The sequence below is a fragment of the Centroberyx affinis genome, unplaced genomic scaffold (assembly GCF_046629955.1).
Source record: "Centroberyx affinis isolate AG114_WGS23_722 - 3 ecotype Tasmania unplaced genomic scaffold, CSIRO-AGI_Caff_v1 ptg001607l_1, whole genome shotgun sequence".
Classification (NCBI taxonomy): Eukaryota; Metazoa; Chordata; class Actinopteri; order Beryciformes; family Berycidae; genus Centroberyx; species Centroberyx affinis.
The window spans coordinates 493-19,681 of record NW_027280051.1 but is presented as its reverse complement, the minus strand read 5'-3'; the positions used below and the strand labels follow the sequence as shown (position 1 = coordinate 19,681).

At 42.9% G+C, this 19,189-nt stretch overlaps 2 protein-coding genes across 2 annotated transcripts; both read right to left on the bottom strand.

Annotated features, from left to right (window-relative positions):
* Positions 1 to 245: 245 nt before the first annotated feature.
* Positions 246 to 13,549, bottom strand: acsl2 (acyl-CoA synthetase long chain family member 2). The gene is made up of 20 exons (XM_071528074.1): positions 13,482 to 13,549; positions 8,413 to 8,663; positions 8,189 to 8,303; positions 6,859 to 6,923; positions 6,654 to 6,755; positions 5,786 to 5,885; positions 4,972 to 5,150; positions 4,814 to 4,846; positions 4,556 to 4,607; positions 4,295 to 4,368; positions 3,917 to 3,994; positions 3,681 to 3,815; positions 3,406 to 3,540; positions 2,855 to 3,023; positions 2,656 to 2,744; positions 2,444 to 2,560; positions 2,202 to 2,345; positions 1,637 to 1,738; positions 1,463 to 1,534; positions 246 to 1,366 (listed from the first exon to the last, which is right to left on the bottom strand). The coding sequence occupies exons 2-20, from the start codon at positions 8,659 to 8,661 to the stop codon at positions 1,226 to 1,228; spliced, it is 2,151 nt and encodes a 716-aa protein (XP_071384175.1). The 5' UTR covers positions 8,662 to 8,663; positions 13,482 to 13,549; the 3' UTR covers positions 246 to 1,225.
* On the bottom strand, positions 9,550 to 18,920 carry LOC139651230 (cGMP-dependent protein kinase 1-like; the record flags this gene model as incomplete). The annotated part of the gene is made up of 15 exons (XM_071528073.1): positions 9,550 to 9,747; positions 15,004 to 15,070; positions 15,163 to 15,225; positions 15,581 to 15,703; positions 15,800 to 15,963; positions 16,048 to 16,189; positions 16,416 to 16,505; positions 16,615 to 16,754; positions 16,868 to 16,964; positions 17,059 to 17,136; positions 17,269 to 17,334; positions 17,769 to 17,863; positions 18,035 to 18,112; positions 18,437 to 18,500; positions 18,815 to 18,920. Coding segments are annotated over 15 exons (1,571 nt in total), but the record flags the coding sequence as incomplete, so codon positions are not given.
* Positions 18,921 to 19,189: the final 269 nt, after the last annotated feature.

Genomic DNA, 19,189 nt, shown 5'->3' with positions numbered 1-19,189 from the left:
GTATCATCCTAAATATCCACTGCATATTGAACATGTGACATGGCTGAAATTTGATGGCAACATTATATCTTTAAAGGTTCAAACCTTGTTTTCATACAGACAGCCACACATTTGAAATTCTATCAAAGGGTAAATGGGTTTAATGGGCCCCAGGGTCATGAAACTTGATCGACCCTCATGGACCATGTAAGCCATCAAAAAAGTTTTTCCATGACCACAGTAATATGTTGAAGAGTTTAATCAGACACAGCAGTTAACAGTAACTACTCCTTTATTTTTATTCAGTTATTTTTACTGGAATTAGTCAGTAGTGTCCTTTCAACAAATCTCTGCAATACTCTTAATATTTACAGTTCAACCCTTCTGTCTCACTTACAAATCTTTGCAGTCGGGTGAAAACCTTGTAACTCCAATTTTGGTCATTTTCATGTTTTAACTTGAAGGATTGACTATGGGTTGAGAAAATTCTACAACCCTTGGGTTTATGAAACCCTTCCAAAACCAATTAGATAAACTGAAAATGCATGGTCATCAAGCAAAAAACAAGGCTGTTTTTTAGCTCCTGAACAGTTTGCATTTTGGAGATATGAGGTTTTCACTCCACAACAGCAAAATACTTAATATTTCATGTAAGTTCCATGAGTAACAAGGCTCCGAGGGTAACGTCCCTTTTAATCCTTTCTTGGGCGAGGAGTAGGGCAGCATAGATGGGAATGATCTAACATTTTAAGCTACTGCAGGATGCTTCTTAACAAGTTCTGTGATTCCAAAGTAAAATTTACCAGTGAATGAAGGCTGTGAATTAGTCAGAAGGACAGGAATGTGCTCCCGAACAAAACCCATCAAAGATATATTTGCCCAATAATCTGAGCACTATGACTCTGCGCTTTTAAAGCACCATTTCTATAGTGTTCATCGAGGCTAAACTATGCAACAGATGGTTTTGGTCACATTCCATGTTATTTCTCTGTATACATGACATGTAAATAGTTAATACATTACACATAAGTGCAAGAAGAGGCACAGGTGGACATGCAGATGGAAACTTGAGTTCTGAAGCGAAATGCCAATATTGCAAAATATATACGACTGTATATTTTGAGTAAGGCACTGCTGGACGTTTATCATTTTAACTATTTCTTTTCCCTGTTCTTGGTCCCACTTTTGTCCTCAGTGGACACCAGTAACCTTTCAGTGGTGTGTGTGTGAATATGAGTGGAGTCCTTTAAGTGGCTGTCTTGCTGTACATGCTCGAGATCTGTTCCTGGAAGACTCTGCGGATGTCGACACGTCTGCTCTTCAGGGTCGGGGTGAGGAGGCCGTTGGCAACACTGAACATCTCTGGGTGCAAGTGAAGGTCCTTCACCTGCAAGGAGGGAAAGGTTATGAGTCGACATCACAAAATGTTCAGCATCTGGGCCTTTCGTAGCTGGCAGTAGCCAAGTCAGTAGAGACTCCTCACCTGCTCGAAAGACTTCAGCCCCGCTTCCTTCCCCACCGCTTTCATGTCCTCTAATACGGCTTTCTTTACATCCTGTTGGAAGACCAGTCATCCGTTTATTTGGAATTCATACAGGATTGTGAAAGTCTGATGGACTGCTGAGCTTGTTAACACAGTTAAGGTGATATGACATACTGGATTCTGGCACAGTTCCTCGTAAGATCCCACGAATCCCCGCTCTTTCGTCCAGTCACCAAACACCTCGGGGTCGGGCACAACGATGCCTATGAGATGAGACTGGTAACATGAAAGTCAAATGTTTAATTTGTACCAGGGCGATTGTTCTAAATATAAATAACAAAGGGATGGGACGAGATATTGAAAAAATCGGCAGAAAATGTATCGCTATATTGGCTACATTTTATTCTGCTGTAGTAATCACAAATGAAACAGCTTGCCTATCACAATTTCACAAGCTCTCCATAGAAATTATATTATTTGCACTTTGTAATGACATTTTTAAGTTTACATTCTAGCAAGCCAGTGCCATCAGTAGGAAGATTTGTGGCTCAGAAATAAACATAGATCTGCATACTTACATACTTTCTCGTCATTGAACTTTTCTATATTACATCGTATCGTGGTTTTATCGAATCGTGAACCCCATATCACGCATCAAATCATATTGTGAGATGAGCATATCGTCCCGTCCCAAATAACTAATATGAATCAAATATGGATATGCATTGCTCCACTGTACCTGTAAACTATCTCCATGCACAAACACCTGCAGCACAGGGACGCAGCGTGTGTAGACATTTTCTATCTTCTCTGGAGCGATGTACTCGCCCTGGGACAACTTGAAGATGTGCTTCTTCCTGTCAACGATGCGCAGTGTCCCATTCTGACAGGAGAGAATATAAACGGACACATTAGCTCTCTTACAGGAGACCAGATCAGCATATCGGTCACCTACGGACTTATTGCTGTTCCTCGGCTCACCGGAAGCCACTGGCCCACGTCCCCGCTGTGCAGCCAGCCGTCGCTGTCCAAGGCCTCGGCGGTCCTCTCCGGGTCTTTCAGGTAGCCTCTGAACACACTGTGGCCACGGATGCAGATCTAACACACAGGAGAGCCGCGAGCAGCGTTAGCAGGCAGCAGATGGTCCGATAATACATGTAATATGGTAATTACTCATCTCGAGATCATCTCACCTCTCCCTCCCCGTTCTTAGCGTGGTAGTTCATGTCAGGGATGTCGACCAGCTTCACCATCGCACAGGGCAACGGAGCACCAACATGACCTGACACACACACACACACATACTGAGGACCAGAGTCACCAACACAGGCGCAGAAGCACCAGCTGTGTTCTGAGCACCAGTTCAGACAAGGTGTAAAGTCGGTGCCGTACCTGCGCTCCAGTCACCCGGCATAGAGAACGTGCAGCCGGCGGTGCACTCAGTCTGGCCGTAACCCTCAAAGATCAGACAGCCCAGAGTGGCTCTCAGGAAGGACAGCACAGTGGGGGAGATGGGTGCTGATGCGGTCAGGATGAACCGCAGATTACCTCCTAAATTGGCCTGAAACAGAAGTAATAGTATTTATGAAAAATAATCCAAAGGAAACCTGCAAGTTACGTTGAGAAATTCGCACAGTGGGATAAAGCATAACTCCAGCCATTTTCCACCTGGACCTTATTTTTCCATCTTTTCCTATCATACCAATCGATTCTGATCAAAATGTCATCACTGAGCTACTTACGGCTCTCCATCACAGTCCTATTGAGCCAATGGGACACTCCAAAAGTCAACTCCAAAAGGAATTGTATTGGAGAGACATCCAGTAAGCAAGACATAAGCAGCTCTATAGTGAAACAATTGTTGAGATTTTGGTCCTAATCAGTGGATATGATGGGAAAATAGGGTCCAGGTCAAAAATGGAGTTATTCTTTAAGCAACTGACCTGAATCCTGTTGAACACCAGCTTGTCCCACAGACTGTTGTTGCGTACGACCCCGCTGCTGAGCTCCGCCTGCTTCCTCCGCACAGCGTAGTGAAGCAAAGCCCGGCGCAGCGGAGAGGTCACAGAGCCTAGGATCTTTATACAAGTCAGCGAAAATGCACAGAAATAGAAATGAGGCTCAAAGACTCATAACAGAACGAGGGTCGCGTGAAGTCTTTGACACATCTGCGAATCACGGCGTCAGCAAATGACAGGGTGTGAATCTATTTACTGACCTTGTCATAGATGCGGTTGAGTAAGCGAGGCACGACGGGAAAGAAAGTGGGTTTGAGAGTTTTGATGTCATCCATAAGAAGAGAAATGTCCCCTTGGTAGAATCCGACTCTGGCCCCATGGCAGAACATGGAGACCTATGACAGAAGTAGACTCAAATTAGAACAAACACACACACACACACACACACACACACACTGCAGAAAGACTCATAAGATATCAATAGAGGATCAACGACCTGAATCATCCTCTCAAACATATGGGCAAGTGGCAGATAGGAGATTGACACATCCTCTTGTTGGATCACAAACGAACCCTAAGAGAGAGGCGAGGAAAAATAGGAAACGCACAAGGGAGAGATTAAGTTCACACAGGCAATCAAACATGCAATATGGCTTTACAATGGGAGTTAGATGACAGAATCTTTATACAGGGGCAATTAGTTAAAGTACCTTCCAGCTACAAGGGCAATCAAACATCCAATTAATCATACCATTAGACACAGCAGGGAGAGGGACAGTTTTGAGATAGGTGTACAGAGAGATAGGCAGATGGGAAGTGATGGGAGCTGCGAGGCTGTTCTCAATTAGAGGAGGAGGTGGAAGTGTAGACAGACCTCCAGGATCTTAATAACAGAGGATGTGTTGGAGGCGATGTTGCCGTGGGTGATCATGGCTCCCTTGGGCTTCCCTGGATAAATAAACAAGACATTACTGCAGTGCCCCTGTGCAGCATGAGAAACTACAGCCATGCCATAATGAGAGGTTGTTAGTGGGCGCTGATGGACACTTCTCTAATGATGTGAGCGGACTAAGTGTAAAGGAGTGCAGAAATGATTACGGATAATTACGGGGAGACATATGAGATCAGAAGGTACCTGTGGTTCCACTGGTGAAGCAGACCACGGCCAGATCCTGGGGCTGGGGCGGCTGCAGCAGACGGCAATAAAATATGAGAATATGACAGCGAGCTTCCTCCACTCGTAATTTCAGCCTTGTTTACAAGTGAATGTTAATGACGTCTTATGGGAGAGGACTAACGACTAAGCTGTCATCGCAGTGTTTAGAGGGGGATTAGGTATTTACTGGAGCCATTTGGATGTGGTGTTGTAGCTGCTGAGAGGCGGTGAACTCACCACAGGATCTTTGAGGTTCTGCCTTCCCAGGTCCTACGACGTGCACACAAGGGTGTTCCATAAGAACTCAATTATCGTCAATGAACAAATGAAAGGGGATCTGACTAAAATAAATATGAGCCGGTATTATAATGATCTATTACTTTCACCCTGCTCACCATAAGCTGTGTCAGATGCAAAACCTCCACTCCGCATTTCTGCCCCCTCTCCACTAAGGCGTCGCTGAAGTCGTTGAAGAGCACCAGGCAGGAGAGGGTGGGTGTCACGCCTTCCTCCTTGTTCTCCAAGAGGGACGACGCCTTCTCCTCCCGGTCGCAGATCACCAGAGAGATCTCCGCTAAACATGCGGGAATAGGGAGAAATACATTTCCATTTTGAAGGAATAGTTCACCCCCAAAATGAAAATTCTGTCATTATCTACTCGGCCCCGTGTCAGTCGAAACTCCACTGAGGATCACAGGAGCGTCAAACACACAGCGAGTTAGCCCCCATGCTTCCATCTCAGCCTTCTCCCAGACTATTGAAGTTAACGAGGCCATCTTCTGACAGTTCCAAAAAAAAACAAAGCATAAAATGTCCATCAAATTTCTCCAAACAGATCGTGCAGCGTAAGTGTTTTGTAGCCAAACGACTGCACTGCGGATCCAAAAGTCCAATATTTACCTCATTATCGCCTACATTTTTCCTCACTGGCAATGCTTTGTTAAATTTGATGGACATTTTCTGCTTTTTTGGAGCTGTAAACAGATGCAAACAGATGGCCCTGTTAGTTTCAATAGTTTGGGAGACGGCTGGGATGGAACTATGGAGGCTGACTCACTCTGTTTGGTGATCCTACCAACTTCTATGGAGTTTTGACTGACATGGGGGAGTAAATACTGCCTGAAATTTTCTCTAAACTATTATACTGTAAGTCATGTAAAATCACATAGCATTGTTTTTCATTGTTGTTCTTTAAGCAGGTTTTCTCACCCAGGTTGAGTATGTGCACCATTGCCTCCAGCCCCAGTGTGTCATACAGAGGCACCACTGCCATAGAGTAGGTGTAGCAGGCCAGTTCTGAGATGATCCACTGCCACCAACAGAGGGAGACAGAGCAACACTGTTACACTCACTTCAGTCTCCTTCCATCACTTGATGAGGTAAATATTTAAATATTGGGGAGCTATTTAGGTTAACAGTAAACACACACTTTGTACAGTGTTTTTTTTTTTCAAATCTGCATTATAATACACTTTACATTCACAAAACAAAACCACAAAAATAAATAATTGAGTAGATTGTTCTAAAGCCAAGAGCCCCTGTTGGAGAAAGCACAATCATCCTTCAGTCTTCATTTTTAGGAACAACAAATATGGTCTTGCCTGACAATCTTAAATTATTATTTCACTTTGGTGGAACAGTTATAGTTTTCTGCATGCACACCAACATAGAAGGTCAGGAGCAGTCAAGCTCCAATATTAGCTGGCCTGGAAATCCACTTTCACCACCGGCATCCTGTATTTTTTTCCCCCTCAATATTCACAGGCAAAATCACACAGACATAGAAATTTTCAAAATTCAAGGGAAAGATGTGCTGATTATGGGCCCCCAGGACAGAAGGTTGAATAGTTGACCATTCATGAACTTCTACGGAGGCATGTGCACTAAAATATGTTAAGTTCTGCCCATCACTTTGAGCTGCTTGGGGGTTAAAAGATCAACAATATACCCGGGAGCCAGAGCCAGCCGTGCCTGAAAAGTTATCTTTGAAAGAAAACAAAAATCAATTCCCAAGCTCACAGGTAACCAGCCAGTGTGGGAACAAGTTCCTATGTACAAAATAGGGATGAGCGTGTACCTCTGGTCTGTTCTGTGCAAATATCCCAACAAATTGCTGCGGGTTGGGCTGGCAGCCTTTGGCCAGCAGCCCAGAGCCCAGCACCTGCGCCTGCTCAGCCACCTGAAAGATTGGGGATAGTCGGTCAACAAACAAAAATGAGGAATAGATTATATAGAAGCTCTGCGATAGCTGCAGGATCAAAATACTGAATTATCCATCAGACCTCGGTGTAGGGGATCCACTGGTAGGGCTGGCTGGGCTTCCTGAAGCCCAGACATGGGCCACTTCCTGTGGGTCAAAACACAGGCATGTCAGCCTCAAATTACTGGTCTCTCTGATGTCTATTTTTTTTTGTTGCATTTATAAAGGGTTCTTCCACACAAATGTTATGCTTGTGACCGAATCCAAGCCAACGATGTGCCAAAATGAGCGGGTTGTTGTGTTTTTCTCCAATTTTCTGTTATCTATCATAAGTTAAAACAATTTTCTATCATTATACAAAGCATGGAATGAATGAATGATTATAATTAGGACTGGACAATAATTCAATATTAGCATTTATCATCCTTCAATAGAATCATATCGAGATGAAATAATGGAGGTACAGTGATACACAATGCTGTTGGCTTAATTAATGATAAAAAGCCAGCACTAATTAAAATCTCTCACAAAATGAGGCCTGAAACAAATTAGGGAATATTATTTGAAAATGACATTGACATTTATATATTTTATTGGTTATATTACCATGCAGTTCAATGCAATGAGCATTGAGTTTGCATATGTTAGCAGATGATATATCAATATCAGCATAATTATTAATAATAATAATAATAATAATAATAACAACTTTACATCTTGTCCATTAAAATACAATACAATGTGCTTTACATCATAAGTAAAAGTGCACAGATGAAGATAAAAACAGACGAACACACAAGAAGAGATTAAAAGAGGAGATATAAAGAGATTACAATTTAAACAAAAGAGAAACACTAAAAAAGGCCCCAGAATAAATAAATAAATAAATACATAAAAATAGTAATAAGTGTCCCTAGGTAAAAGCAAGGCTAAAAAGGTGTGTTCTGAGTAAGCGCTTAAAAGCTTCAGCTGATGTCGTCAGATCCAACAGTTTGGGTCCATAAGTGCTAAAAGCCTTCGTCTGTGTCTGTGTTGTCTGAGTAGTGAGGAGCAGAGAGTCTGGATCTGAGCACTCTACCAGAGACATAAGTTAGCAGCATATCATTAATATAATCAAGGGCAAGTCCATAGAGCGATTTACACATCAGTAAAATAATCTTAAAAATCTATTCTCAAACTAATTGACTTTAAAAGAGGAGTGATGTGAGCTCTCTTCTTTGCTCCAGTTTAAACTCTAGCAGCAGTTGTAATTGCCCTATAGTCTTATGATTACGGTATAACAATTTTGTCCATATCCCCCAGTCTGAGCTATAATTTAAATTTTCAAGTTCAATATTGTCATTTTTTATCCTACTCTTTGATGTGATCACACGATAAACCTTAGTTAAATTTAAAGAATTTTTTTTTTTCACCTGCGATCCTCAGGCCTCTCTGGAACATGTCGTAGGCCGTCCGGGTGTCATCATAGTAAAACTCTAGCAGCAGATCATCCTTAAGAAGAGCGGACCGCCTACAGCCGGGCTCGCCCTATGACAAACACCAGGACAGAATGCCTTAAACACATTAACACTCCCCTCAGTCAGCAATGAATGGCATTTGAAAGACTCTGAATGCAATGATGCCAGGATCCACTCACCTGCACAGCTACAGACTGGGCCTGTAGATCACAGGGGGGACGCATGGGTCGAGGACGGGTCACCAGCCAGTAGGCGGTGAGCGAGGCCAAGGCCCCGATGCCCAGCAGAGAGGAGGGGGACAGAGAGAGGGAGGACAGGGAGAAGGAGGACAGAGGGAAGGACGGCAGGAGACTCCACAAGTCCTCGGATTCAGGCACTTTGAGTCCCCCGTTGGAGCGAATTGAGCGTAACCACTCCTGGAAATGCATAGCTGAGAGAGAGAGAGAGAGAGAGAGAGAGAGAGAGAGAGAGAGAGAGAGAGAGAGAGAGAGAGAGAGAGAGAGAGAGAGAGAGAGAGAGAGAGAGAGAGAGAGAGAGAGAGAGAGAGAGAGAGAGAGAGAGAGAGAGAGAGAGAGAGAGAGAAGGGGGGATGAAAGACGAGTGAGAAAGGAAAAAAGAAAGAAAGAAAGAAAGAAAGAAAAGAAAAGAAAAGAAAAGAAAGAAAAGACATGGGTAATGGGACCCGATCAAATAGGAGGCAATTACATGGTGCATTCACAGACTATTGGAGCTTGCACAAAAGTTCCATTGTGCTGCAAAACAAATTCTGCAGCATCTGCAGCAGGAAGCATCAGACACTCAGCGTCTACTAGTGGTTCTGATATCCAGATAAAATACATTCATCAGTGAAATATGAAGAAGAACAGAACTAGTTCAATGCTGTTTGAATGGGAGGAAGATGTTTCACTCTATTGCAAGTTATTCAATTGTAAAAGCATTGTTTAGTGATTTTCTACAGAATAAAGTACTGGAAGTACTGGAAAACACACCAAATGAAGTTGCCATGATTTACCTTTGTATGCTAAAATGCAAACCGCTAACCTCTACTATTCACCACTGGAAACTCTTAACGCTACATGACAAACAAGCTTAAAATCAGAATGCAACAAAACCAAAAGGCAAATGTAAAACATTGCTCCTCTTTTGACACTGTAAAATACCAGTCCTGTTAAGACTCTGGTTAAAAACCCAGCTGAACCACACTGGGCCACCGGCTTGGCAGAGTGGGAGAGTGAAAAAGAAAAGAAATGCCCTGGGCTGCGTACAAAGAGGAGGGGAGGGGGGGGGGGGGGCACCAGGAAGTAATCACGATTGGCTTAACAGAAACAGGCACTGAGGTTACTCTCAGTCATGCTGTACCACCGGCCGTCCTCCAGCAGGGATGGAGACGAGGGAGGGGGGGGGGGATGGGGTGAGAGGAACAGAGTCGGGGTGCGTACAGTAGCGGAGGGGTTGGTGCTGAGATGGGGTGAGGGGGAGGGGCTTGCCGCCTGTAGCTCCGCCCACACCGCTCCCTGCCAGAAAGTTAATTGTTCGCATCCAAAACTGAATGAAAGAGGGTGAAAAAAAAAAGGAGGGGGGAGGGGGAAGGGCTTGGAAGCAGTCCATCCTTACAACTTCAAAACAAACTCTTAAATCTCCGCCACTGCTCACTTACTGCAAAAATCTGCTCTTTTATTTCTCCCTAAACTATTATTTTCACCCCCCAAAGCCACTTCAGCTTCCACCAGGCCTGGAATCCACCTCAGCGAACAAATCTCTCCTCCTCCCCGAATGCCCCTCAACCTCTCACCCAGTTTCTCTCCCCCCCCCCCCCCCCCCCAATACCAAACAGGAGAGGGGATAAAGAGTGATGTCACCCCCTTCTCCACTCTCTTTAACTGGGCCCATGCCGCTCCGCTTCCTTACCCCAGACCAAGCAACGCCACACTTTCCCCTCAGCACATTCATAATCCACTTGCTGCATTGATTTATGTGAACTAAAAAGTGTTCAGTTGCCACTTTACACCTGCTGAAATAACAGGGCAGATGATGATCCCCATGAGTCCTTTTAAGTCAATAAACGGAGAACAATGGGCTTTTTGAGATGTGGCACATCACAAAAAATGATGTTTCACTGTGAGGAGAATATCCCCTGCTGGAGCCCATTCTCTCTCTCGCTCTCCGGCTACCCCACTAATGTTATCCTCCCTCCTCCCTCGCTCCCATTCATAACGGCCATTGTCACGGCCCAGACAGGGACCATTGTGCTCTCCAGCTTTTACTCCCTAGAAGACATGAGACAAAAGGAATGGAAGACACATTTGAAAAAAAATAAAATACATGGACTGAAACAGCGAGCAGATTTACCTTTACAAACTGTGCCAATCCCTATTTGGGAAGAATAACCGGACTGGTTTGATTACGCTGTGGATCTGAAATCACATTCCAATGAGTGATTGCGAAACAGGCCACTCATGACAGAGACATGCTTGTGAATTATCATACTACCTCAGGTGGAGTAACATTTGAACTATAATAGGTTTGTGCAAGTGATATTTGATCCAACCAACAAGATGACTATATTATGGAATTAAATTGATTCAAATTTCCTGGTAAGGGAACCACTAAAAGATGCCATAAAACGGTGTAATGGAGTTTCAAGGGGAAACAGCAGGCATGCAGCATATACCCAGGGGCAGTTTGCATGTCTGTGCACATTCACCCCCGCTGACAAGCAGAGACACAGCTGGAAACAGAGGAGACACTCAGTACTATGTATGACAAAAACAACGGCCCGAATCAAATGTAAAAAAAGGTAGACCCAGCAATTAGCTTTGGTAAGGATCTGTATGTCATATAACAGTAAATGACATTAAAATATGGATGTACAGCCATATTTTACATACCTGTCACACAAAGCGGATGTCCCAGATGAGATGTAAATGGGGGGTATCACTGGCCTCCTAGCAGAGCCAGGGTTAAGCAGTATTTCCCCCACTTTCACTGACCAAAAGCAAAACCCCTCACAGCAGAAATCCCTGAATTCTATGAAGAGCATGTGCACACAGCGCTGTACAGTAGCTCACAGGACTTCTGTGGCGGACGAGAAAATGCCTGGGAATGTTTTCCCTGACCCAGAAAACTACAGGAGGTGAGATGAGGAGGGGAAGGTTTTATGGGGAGAGAAGGGGAGAGGAGAGGAGGGGAGGCGACAGCGTTTTGTACCCACAACCAGCAGACCAGGAGCAATGAACTCTGCACGCTTTCCATGTGCCCGGCGAAGTGAATGGTCCAAGGGGAGCCGGGGAGAGCGCAGGGGGACACGTGAGGTCGGCCAGGGGGAGTGGGGGAATGAGCAGAAGGAGAAAAGAATGAAACGCACGGGTGTTTTCCGGCTGCGATTCCCAAATGAAGCGTGAAGAACACAGACACACACTCGGTGACAATGGAGGAGGTTTTTTTCTCGTTAAGGGGAGAGGAGATGAGGTGAGGAATAGAGGAGAGAGACCGTGCGTCGATTCTGTAGCAAACACCTTCACTCACCAGAACAGACTGTTTCACAGGCACTCATCGGCCTGTCAGTCGTCTCCCATGGCACCCAGGGGAGAAAAATACCTGTCCTCACTTCAAACTAGGGCTGGGCGATATTGACAAAATCAAATATCACGATATTTTAGACCGAATACCTCGATATTGATAATGTGACGATATTTTGGGGGCGAGTATTCATGCTTTCATAAGATATTTACACAAAAGACAATTTTGAAAATTAGTAATGATCATGTGTAATCAGTAATAATGTGGATATGATGAGCAGGTAAAGACAGCCAGAACAGGCTAATAAGTTCAGAAACTTTACTGTAATGCAGCCTTAAAACCAGGAAGAGGTATCATTAGTAACATTAAAGTTATTTCACAATATTACGAAAAACCAAAATCCCAGACGATATCTAGTCTCATATCATGATATCGATACGATATATCGCCCGGCACTACTTCAAATCAGTCAGGGTTTGCACTGCAGTATTTGTGCATTTTTCTGTTTTTTTGTAATTAAGCATCAGTTTCAAAATCACTGTCCAGCAGCATTCTTCCACAATGACTTTTTTCATGTCAATGGTAAGAAATCTACTTTTTTGTCATCAAACGTCTCAGGCACTTGTGAATCAGGGAGTGTTTTTGTGCACCGGGGCAGATCAGCCAAGTCTGCATGGCTGGGTACACAAACTTCAGCTGTCTGCTTCACTGCTGTAGTGTACAGTGTATTGTCAAACACTCAGAGAAGATGCCCGTTATGGCTCTGAGAGAGAGAGCATTCCAGACACATGGACAACTTTTAACATGCTGCCCAGAGTTTCCACGGATACACAAGTTAAAAATACAGCGCTCGACTAGACTAATACAAAGCAGGCGCAGGATGAAGACACGGGCAAGGCCGAGCATTCCCGACACTGAGAGTGCAGTGTGATGTGACAGAAGGATCCCACAGAGCCTATACTATCCTGCTGGCCCGCTGCCACTTCCAACCATAGTAATTATCTCCGGCCTGGTTCAGGGAGAAAAATACCACAGGACTGTGTTTAACTTCAACTCAACTTAAATGCACCCATAAAGAACCTATAGTATTCCTATAATAAAGACGGATACAAATACCATAGCAAAACTACACATAAGTCACTGCAAGAATATTACAGGAATATTATAGTGATACCATAGAAGGTTAAAAGAAATACCATGAAGTAGCCTATCAGTAAACTTAAAGAGAGTCACACTACGAGTCCTTGAGAAAAGCACAGAAATGCACAAAATAAATAAAAAATAAAAACAAAAAAGGCCTATGTTCATACTTTGTTATTAAAATATTATTGTTTAGAGCCACTTGGTTACATTTGTATTGACAGCAGAATCACTAACTCCTGTGCGGTGATGCTGTCAAGCCTGGACCTCCTCCACTGGATGCCGCCTCATTTACCATTTAAATGCAGAGAAATTAATTCCCTTTGATCCCACTTCAGGATGCAATGCAACTTTTAAAGCTCATGCAACAGTAAACAGGTGGACTCATCATCGCAAGTATTAAGACTGCAACAAACCTTGTGCAGACAGCAGCCTGCAGCCTGCCATAGCCTATGCAGGCGGCTTGTAAACTTTTCTTTATGTAAAGACGAAGATTTAGCCATCGCAGTCTGGGAATGATTCAATGTGAAGCCGAAACGACTTAAAAACAAACACACAAACAAACTATCAAGGAACAACCGGGATTTACCTGAACAAAATGTAGGACACCAGATTTTCTTTAGGTTGTGCTCCCAAGCTACTTCAGGAGATCCATCGAAATCCCACCCGCTACCATGTGTCAAGCTAACACGCTGTAAAATTACATTTCCGGTTCGAACTTTCAAAATAAAGTCCCTATTGATGAATGCGTGGCAACGTTTGGCTTTCCGGCTGACTTGACTACTATAGGCTACTTGAAGATAGTAGACATCCTGCCAAGTGATTTTTATATGCTTCAGTGTTTAAATCAACATTTATTTATGACAATTTTTGCCTTAAATTTTAAATTATTAATCAGGAAATAGCCTACCACTCATCAAAACACAACATAACCTTGTCAGTTTCATTAGTTAATTTGTTGCTCAGTTAATTTGTTGCTCCACATCTAATTTAATGATTCCAGTATTTTAATGTCATTCTTACTATTCTGTGCACTCCAACACTTTTTCCCGAAGTGCCAATTTTTATTTTACTCATTTTATTTTGAAGGCAAAATCGCATGACTTCCGCTATTGTTCTGTCTATCTCTGTCTGACTTAACACTTCTCTGCAGAACTGGACATACCACTGTCTGACGTCAGTTTCTAACTATCCTTATACATTTGAGCAGAGCAATCAAACATTCAAGAATAACTGTGCAATTAAGAAAAGCAGAAAGCAAAGGCAGTTAGATATATTTGTTTATTGAGAAGTTACAAACTGCAGTAATACCACTGAGCTTTTCATGTCTTGAGTTATATATATATATATATATATATATATATATATATATCTATATAGAGTTTTGAAATAAAAAGCAGTGACCTTACTCAGCACAATAAGCAGCTCTTTCACATAGCCAACAAAATATGACAATCAGGAATGCAGTTGAGGATGAATCCAACTTAACTCAGTTTACCAGCCTCACATAAATCTGTTAGGTAAATTCATACTACACATTATTCTAAATAATATCAAACTGATGTAGGTTATATGTAGAGCTGGTATTTTAAGGACAAAAGGCCTGAATTTGAAAACATAATTAATCTTTGTGTATAATGGTGGTGGTTTGCCTTATGATGGTCAATGACTGGATCTCATAGTTCACCCACTGTTTTATTTACCACTATATCACTGATGGCAGTAACCTAGGAATTATTTATGAAGACTAAACCGAGTGAATTTTGGACACATGAAGCATTGTTTGACAGTTTCTCTTCAATTCATTTGCAGTTCATTTGCAGTTCACAGTCTGATGGACCAGATCACATCTGATCCATCAGAAGTCTTTGTCCCAGCTTGTCCGCTGCTCTGGTGTGCCTTCAAAATGTTCAGTATAATGATCAAATGTGCTGCTCTCCAAGGGATGCTTGAACTGAAAGACAATGTAACTGAAGAATGAATATCAGTCCGCCAAAACAATGCATAGCCTATGTAGTATGTAGTCAGCAACGAAGCAGATTAAGTCTACTCAGTGTAATAAGAATGATCATTAGACAAATATAATAAATGAAGCTGAACCATTGTCTTACTTTGGGAATGATTGGAGGGTTTAATGTGCCTTTACACAGTCCTTCCCAGTTGAATCCTTCAAACCATCTGAATAGAAACACATTATAACAGCCTGTAACACATTGTGTCCAAGCACAGCCTCTGTATTTTCCTCCAATATAATAAATCTTTCATCTTACTTGTGCTTCTGGATGTCCTTGGCCCCGTTTCTCTGACTCCCCAGTCTCTCCGAGGGATTGCTCCTTGGTGGTAGAGAGTAAGAGAGATCTCACAAATAAATCATGAATTAATACAAATGTGATTTTATCATTAAAGAGGTTGTATTAAATGCTCTTCTTGTGTGGGTCATGTCTAATAACAAATACATAATTTTTAATGAGACTTTTTCTTCCTTTCTGAGGTGGGGGGAGGGGGATAGCTGATGGAGGAGGGGGATTAAAGGGTGGTGGGTGGGTGGAAAGGCAATTACACTGTGTTTGTGCTTTTTATGTAACAATTTGACAAAGCATTCAGTATTTGAACAATTATCATTAACTTTGATGTTATAATTCATGGTGGTGCTGAATGATGATCCAGTGTAGCTCGTGTTTACAACACCTGCACAGTTTCTTTATGAGACTGGAGGTGCTTTTGCTGATGGTTTTCGGGAAGTTGATCTGATCGATGCCACGGATAGTTGCAGTGAAAATCTTCATCGGGTCGGAGCCATTAAATGGGAGACTGGAGAGGGAAAAATGAGACGAGCATCATCACTTCTCTCTATAAGTGGAGAAATGAGCAAAAAACATATGGTAGAAAAAAAACTGCACATCTTACCCGCCACTTAAAAGTTCAAACACAAAGACGCCCAGTGACCAGAAGTCTGTAGCCACACTGTGGCCTTTGTTCAGGATGATTTCGGGGGCCATGTAGCCCAGCGTGCCGCAGAACGTCCAGGTTTTCTTACCCATCTCCACCTTCTTCGCACATCTGGAGCCCGTCTACAAAAATTCAATTGACTTCCATTACAGCCTTGCCAATGCATAAAATCCTCAGTGTATTTAAAATAAGCTTTAAAGTTGTACCAATTTGGCATATCCATGCTCGTCCAGGACAACATTTTCAGGCTTGAGGTCTCTATAGATGACACCATGAGAGTGAAGGAAGATCAGTGCCTCAACAACACAGGCGGTGTAGAACCGGGTGCTGCAGTCGTCAAAGGATCCTCTGAAACACCAAAGTCACCTATTGCTGAACTGAGCGAATGTATCAAAACTAATGTGTGATGTGGGTGAATGGAAGGTTGGGCAACAGTCCCAAGTCAGACAAACTCTCAAAATTGCACTCTGGTGAAAGCACAGCCAAAACACATCAGTTGGACAATAAATATTTCATCACTATGGAGAAAAAAGTGTATTTTTACCTTTATTTCTATTAGACCAACAATACCTACCTGTCTTTCAGCAGACTCCACAGATCTCCACCAAGACAAGCCTCTGTCAGCATGTACAGGCACTTGGCATCTCTGAAGGTTCGGTGTAGCCTGGGATCAAGAAAGGTGACACACAACATATAAAAAACCTCTTTTTAAACCATAAACATGTTATATAATCATTATAATCAGGATTAGATTATGGCTGGAGAATGGACACCTGACTATGAATGGACACTGAGCCTCCATTAGGACGTGTCTCTCTCTCAGGATGTGCTCTTGCTGAGCATTGTTAAGGATCAGCTTCTTTCTAAGGACCCTCATGGCGAAGGGACACTTGCCGTTGTTCTTTAGCTGCACCTGAAAGACGTGGAAATCAATAGATTACATTATAGAAACATAGAATCCTAAGAAGAAAGTACCACAGGGAATCTATGCCATTGTGTATGAGCTGCTACAAGATCAGCGCTCACCAGGTCTACGTGACCAAACTCCCCAACTCCCAGATTGCAAATAACCTGGAAATCGCTTAAGGTCGTAGCTGAGAGGAGCGTAAGATCCTTTTCTGACCTGCTCACAGGGGAAAGAGGGGTGAGCTGGCACCCACTGTTCTATGCAAATAACTCTTAGTAGTTTTCCAAAACAGCACTTTAACGCTCCTTACTCGACTCGACTCCATTCATTGCTTTGCTGCACATCATGGCTCCCATCCACCAAACTGCCGATGATATTTTTGAAGGTCCTGAAAATCAGAAACGGAGCCTCATACGTCTGAAAGGAATGCGATTCAAATCCCTGGACCAAAGTCAAGCATCATAATCAAATGCATTTTCTATGCAGTGAACTAGTATATTAACATAATTTAGTCACTTACTCTCTGTCTATTACCAAGCATGTAACTTCACCAGCAGCAATCACATTCACAGTCCGCACATCTTCTCTAAAGACAGAGTGAAGAGACTGATGACATAAGAAAGTCATACACAATATAAAGACACTAATGCAAAACGCTGCTATCATGCTGGCACAAATGACACGTTTTCCTAAAGAAATTGTGCATTTTCTGTGTGTCTGTGTGTGTCTGTGGTCTACATGAAGATGTACATGTACAGGTGCCTTTCTGAATTTGCATGGAGGAGCACCCACAGTCCCTTCATTATGGTTGTTTATGAGGGAAATGTTCTGAAAAGTAAATACATAACACAAAAAAATGTATCGGGTTACTGTCAGTTAGAAAATGCATCCTCTCCAGAACAAAATTGCTTAGGAGAAGCTCAGTAGTTATGGATTCCACGCAATAAAACCTATTATACCCCCACTGTAATATTTCCTTTATCACATCCACTGAAAGTACTAGTATTATTTTCTCCTTACCCCCACAGAGCTTTTTCTCCAAACCATTGTCTCTCTGAAAGCTTAGAAAGGACTAGAGGCTCTTCGTGGCCTGGCGTCTTCTCTGTCACTCTCACCTAGGAAAGCAGAGAGAGCGGTAATGGTGGAGAGCAATGTGTAAAAGCACTGAAGTCAATTATCACCATCAAGTAATTTCAAAAGTTGCATTGACATTTTGTCCTTCATATTCTAAAGCTTTTTCTCTGAGAGTCACATTCCACCTGCGCTGCAGGCATATAAAACCTTACCTGGCCTTTACTAATGATGTAAAAGCTGTCTCCCATGGCCCCTTGTCGAATGATGTAGTCACCCTCAGTGTAGTGTGTCTATGAAACAGAGAAATGAGAGATGGAGGGGCAAACAGGAGAGAAATATGGAAAAGATGAGGATGAAAGGAAAGCCAAGAAAAGAACTAGGTGTGCTACTGACATAAAGCCAGGCAGCTACCAACATGAAGGATTAATTCTTACTGAGAATCATTAAGATTCTATCACAGCACAAACTGAGCTGTAAGCTGAAAAAAGAAAATGCAGGGGGACTGCATGTAAACAGTCATGTTTACATTCGATAATCTATTGGCTGGATTCTGTTTGATGAATGTGCGTTGGTTACAGAATTTGTGTTTCTGGTTTTCAATACTTAATCTGCACCTCCTCCATGAGATCAGACATTTTCATGATGACATCCTCTGGCAACGACTGCAGGAAGGGAACGCTGCAGACACACAGGTACAAAGAAGACATTCTAAGGTTTCATCCAGGCCTGTTTGAAAAATGGTTTGATTTGATGTTTCTGTCAATTCTTGGGTGACTGAGCATATTCACAACGTGCAAAATTGTATCATCGACTGCTGACACTGCGGCCACTGAAAATGAAACCACACTATCGAGTGTGCAAGGCCTAAATGCAGCAGCGAGTTGACTGACCGGCAACATGACACTTCAGCTACTGTGGGGCAGATGCTAGAGTACAAAGCAGCTTAGTGGGCCTGTTGCTTGTCAAATCAAGTGCATTGGTCTGGTGTTCACCTGCTAAGCAGCTCCATTGAATGAGATAGGCTGCTGAGACCATTCTGCATAAGTACGGTCTGGAAGCTCTTGCGGTCAATAACCCACAGCTTGCTGTCTGTTAGTGCTGCACAGCAGAAGAGAGAGGCAGAGGAAATGACAAAGGCCGTGTAAATGACATTGGAGCTCAGGTGGAGACATAATCAAAAGGCAAGTATTGAAAGGCCTGTCAATGACAGAGGCATTGTGTGAGGACAGTGCCGTACTTCCAATGTAAAACACGACAGAAGCCTAGACTGGCTGACGGTTCACTGTGGTACAAAGCACAATATTAGAGGAGGGGGGGGTTGGGGGGGTACAACGGCTACAGCCTTGTGGTAAAAGACTAGAGAGTTT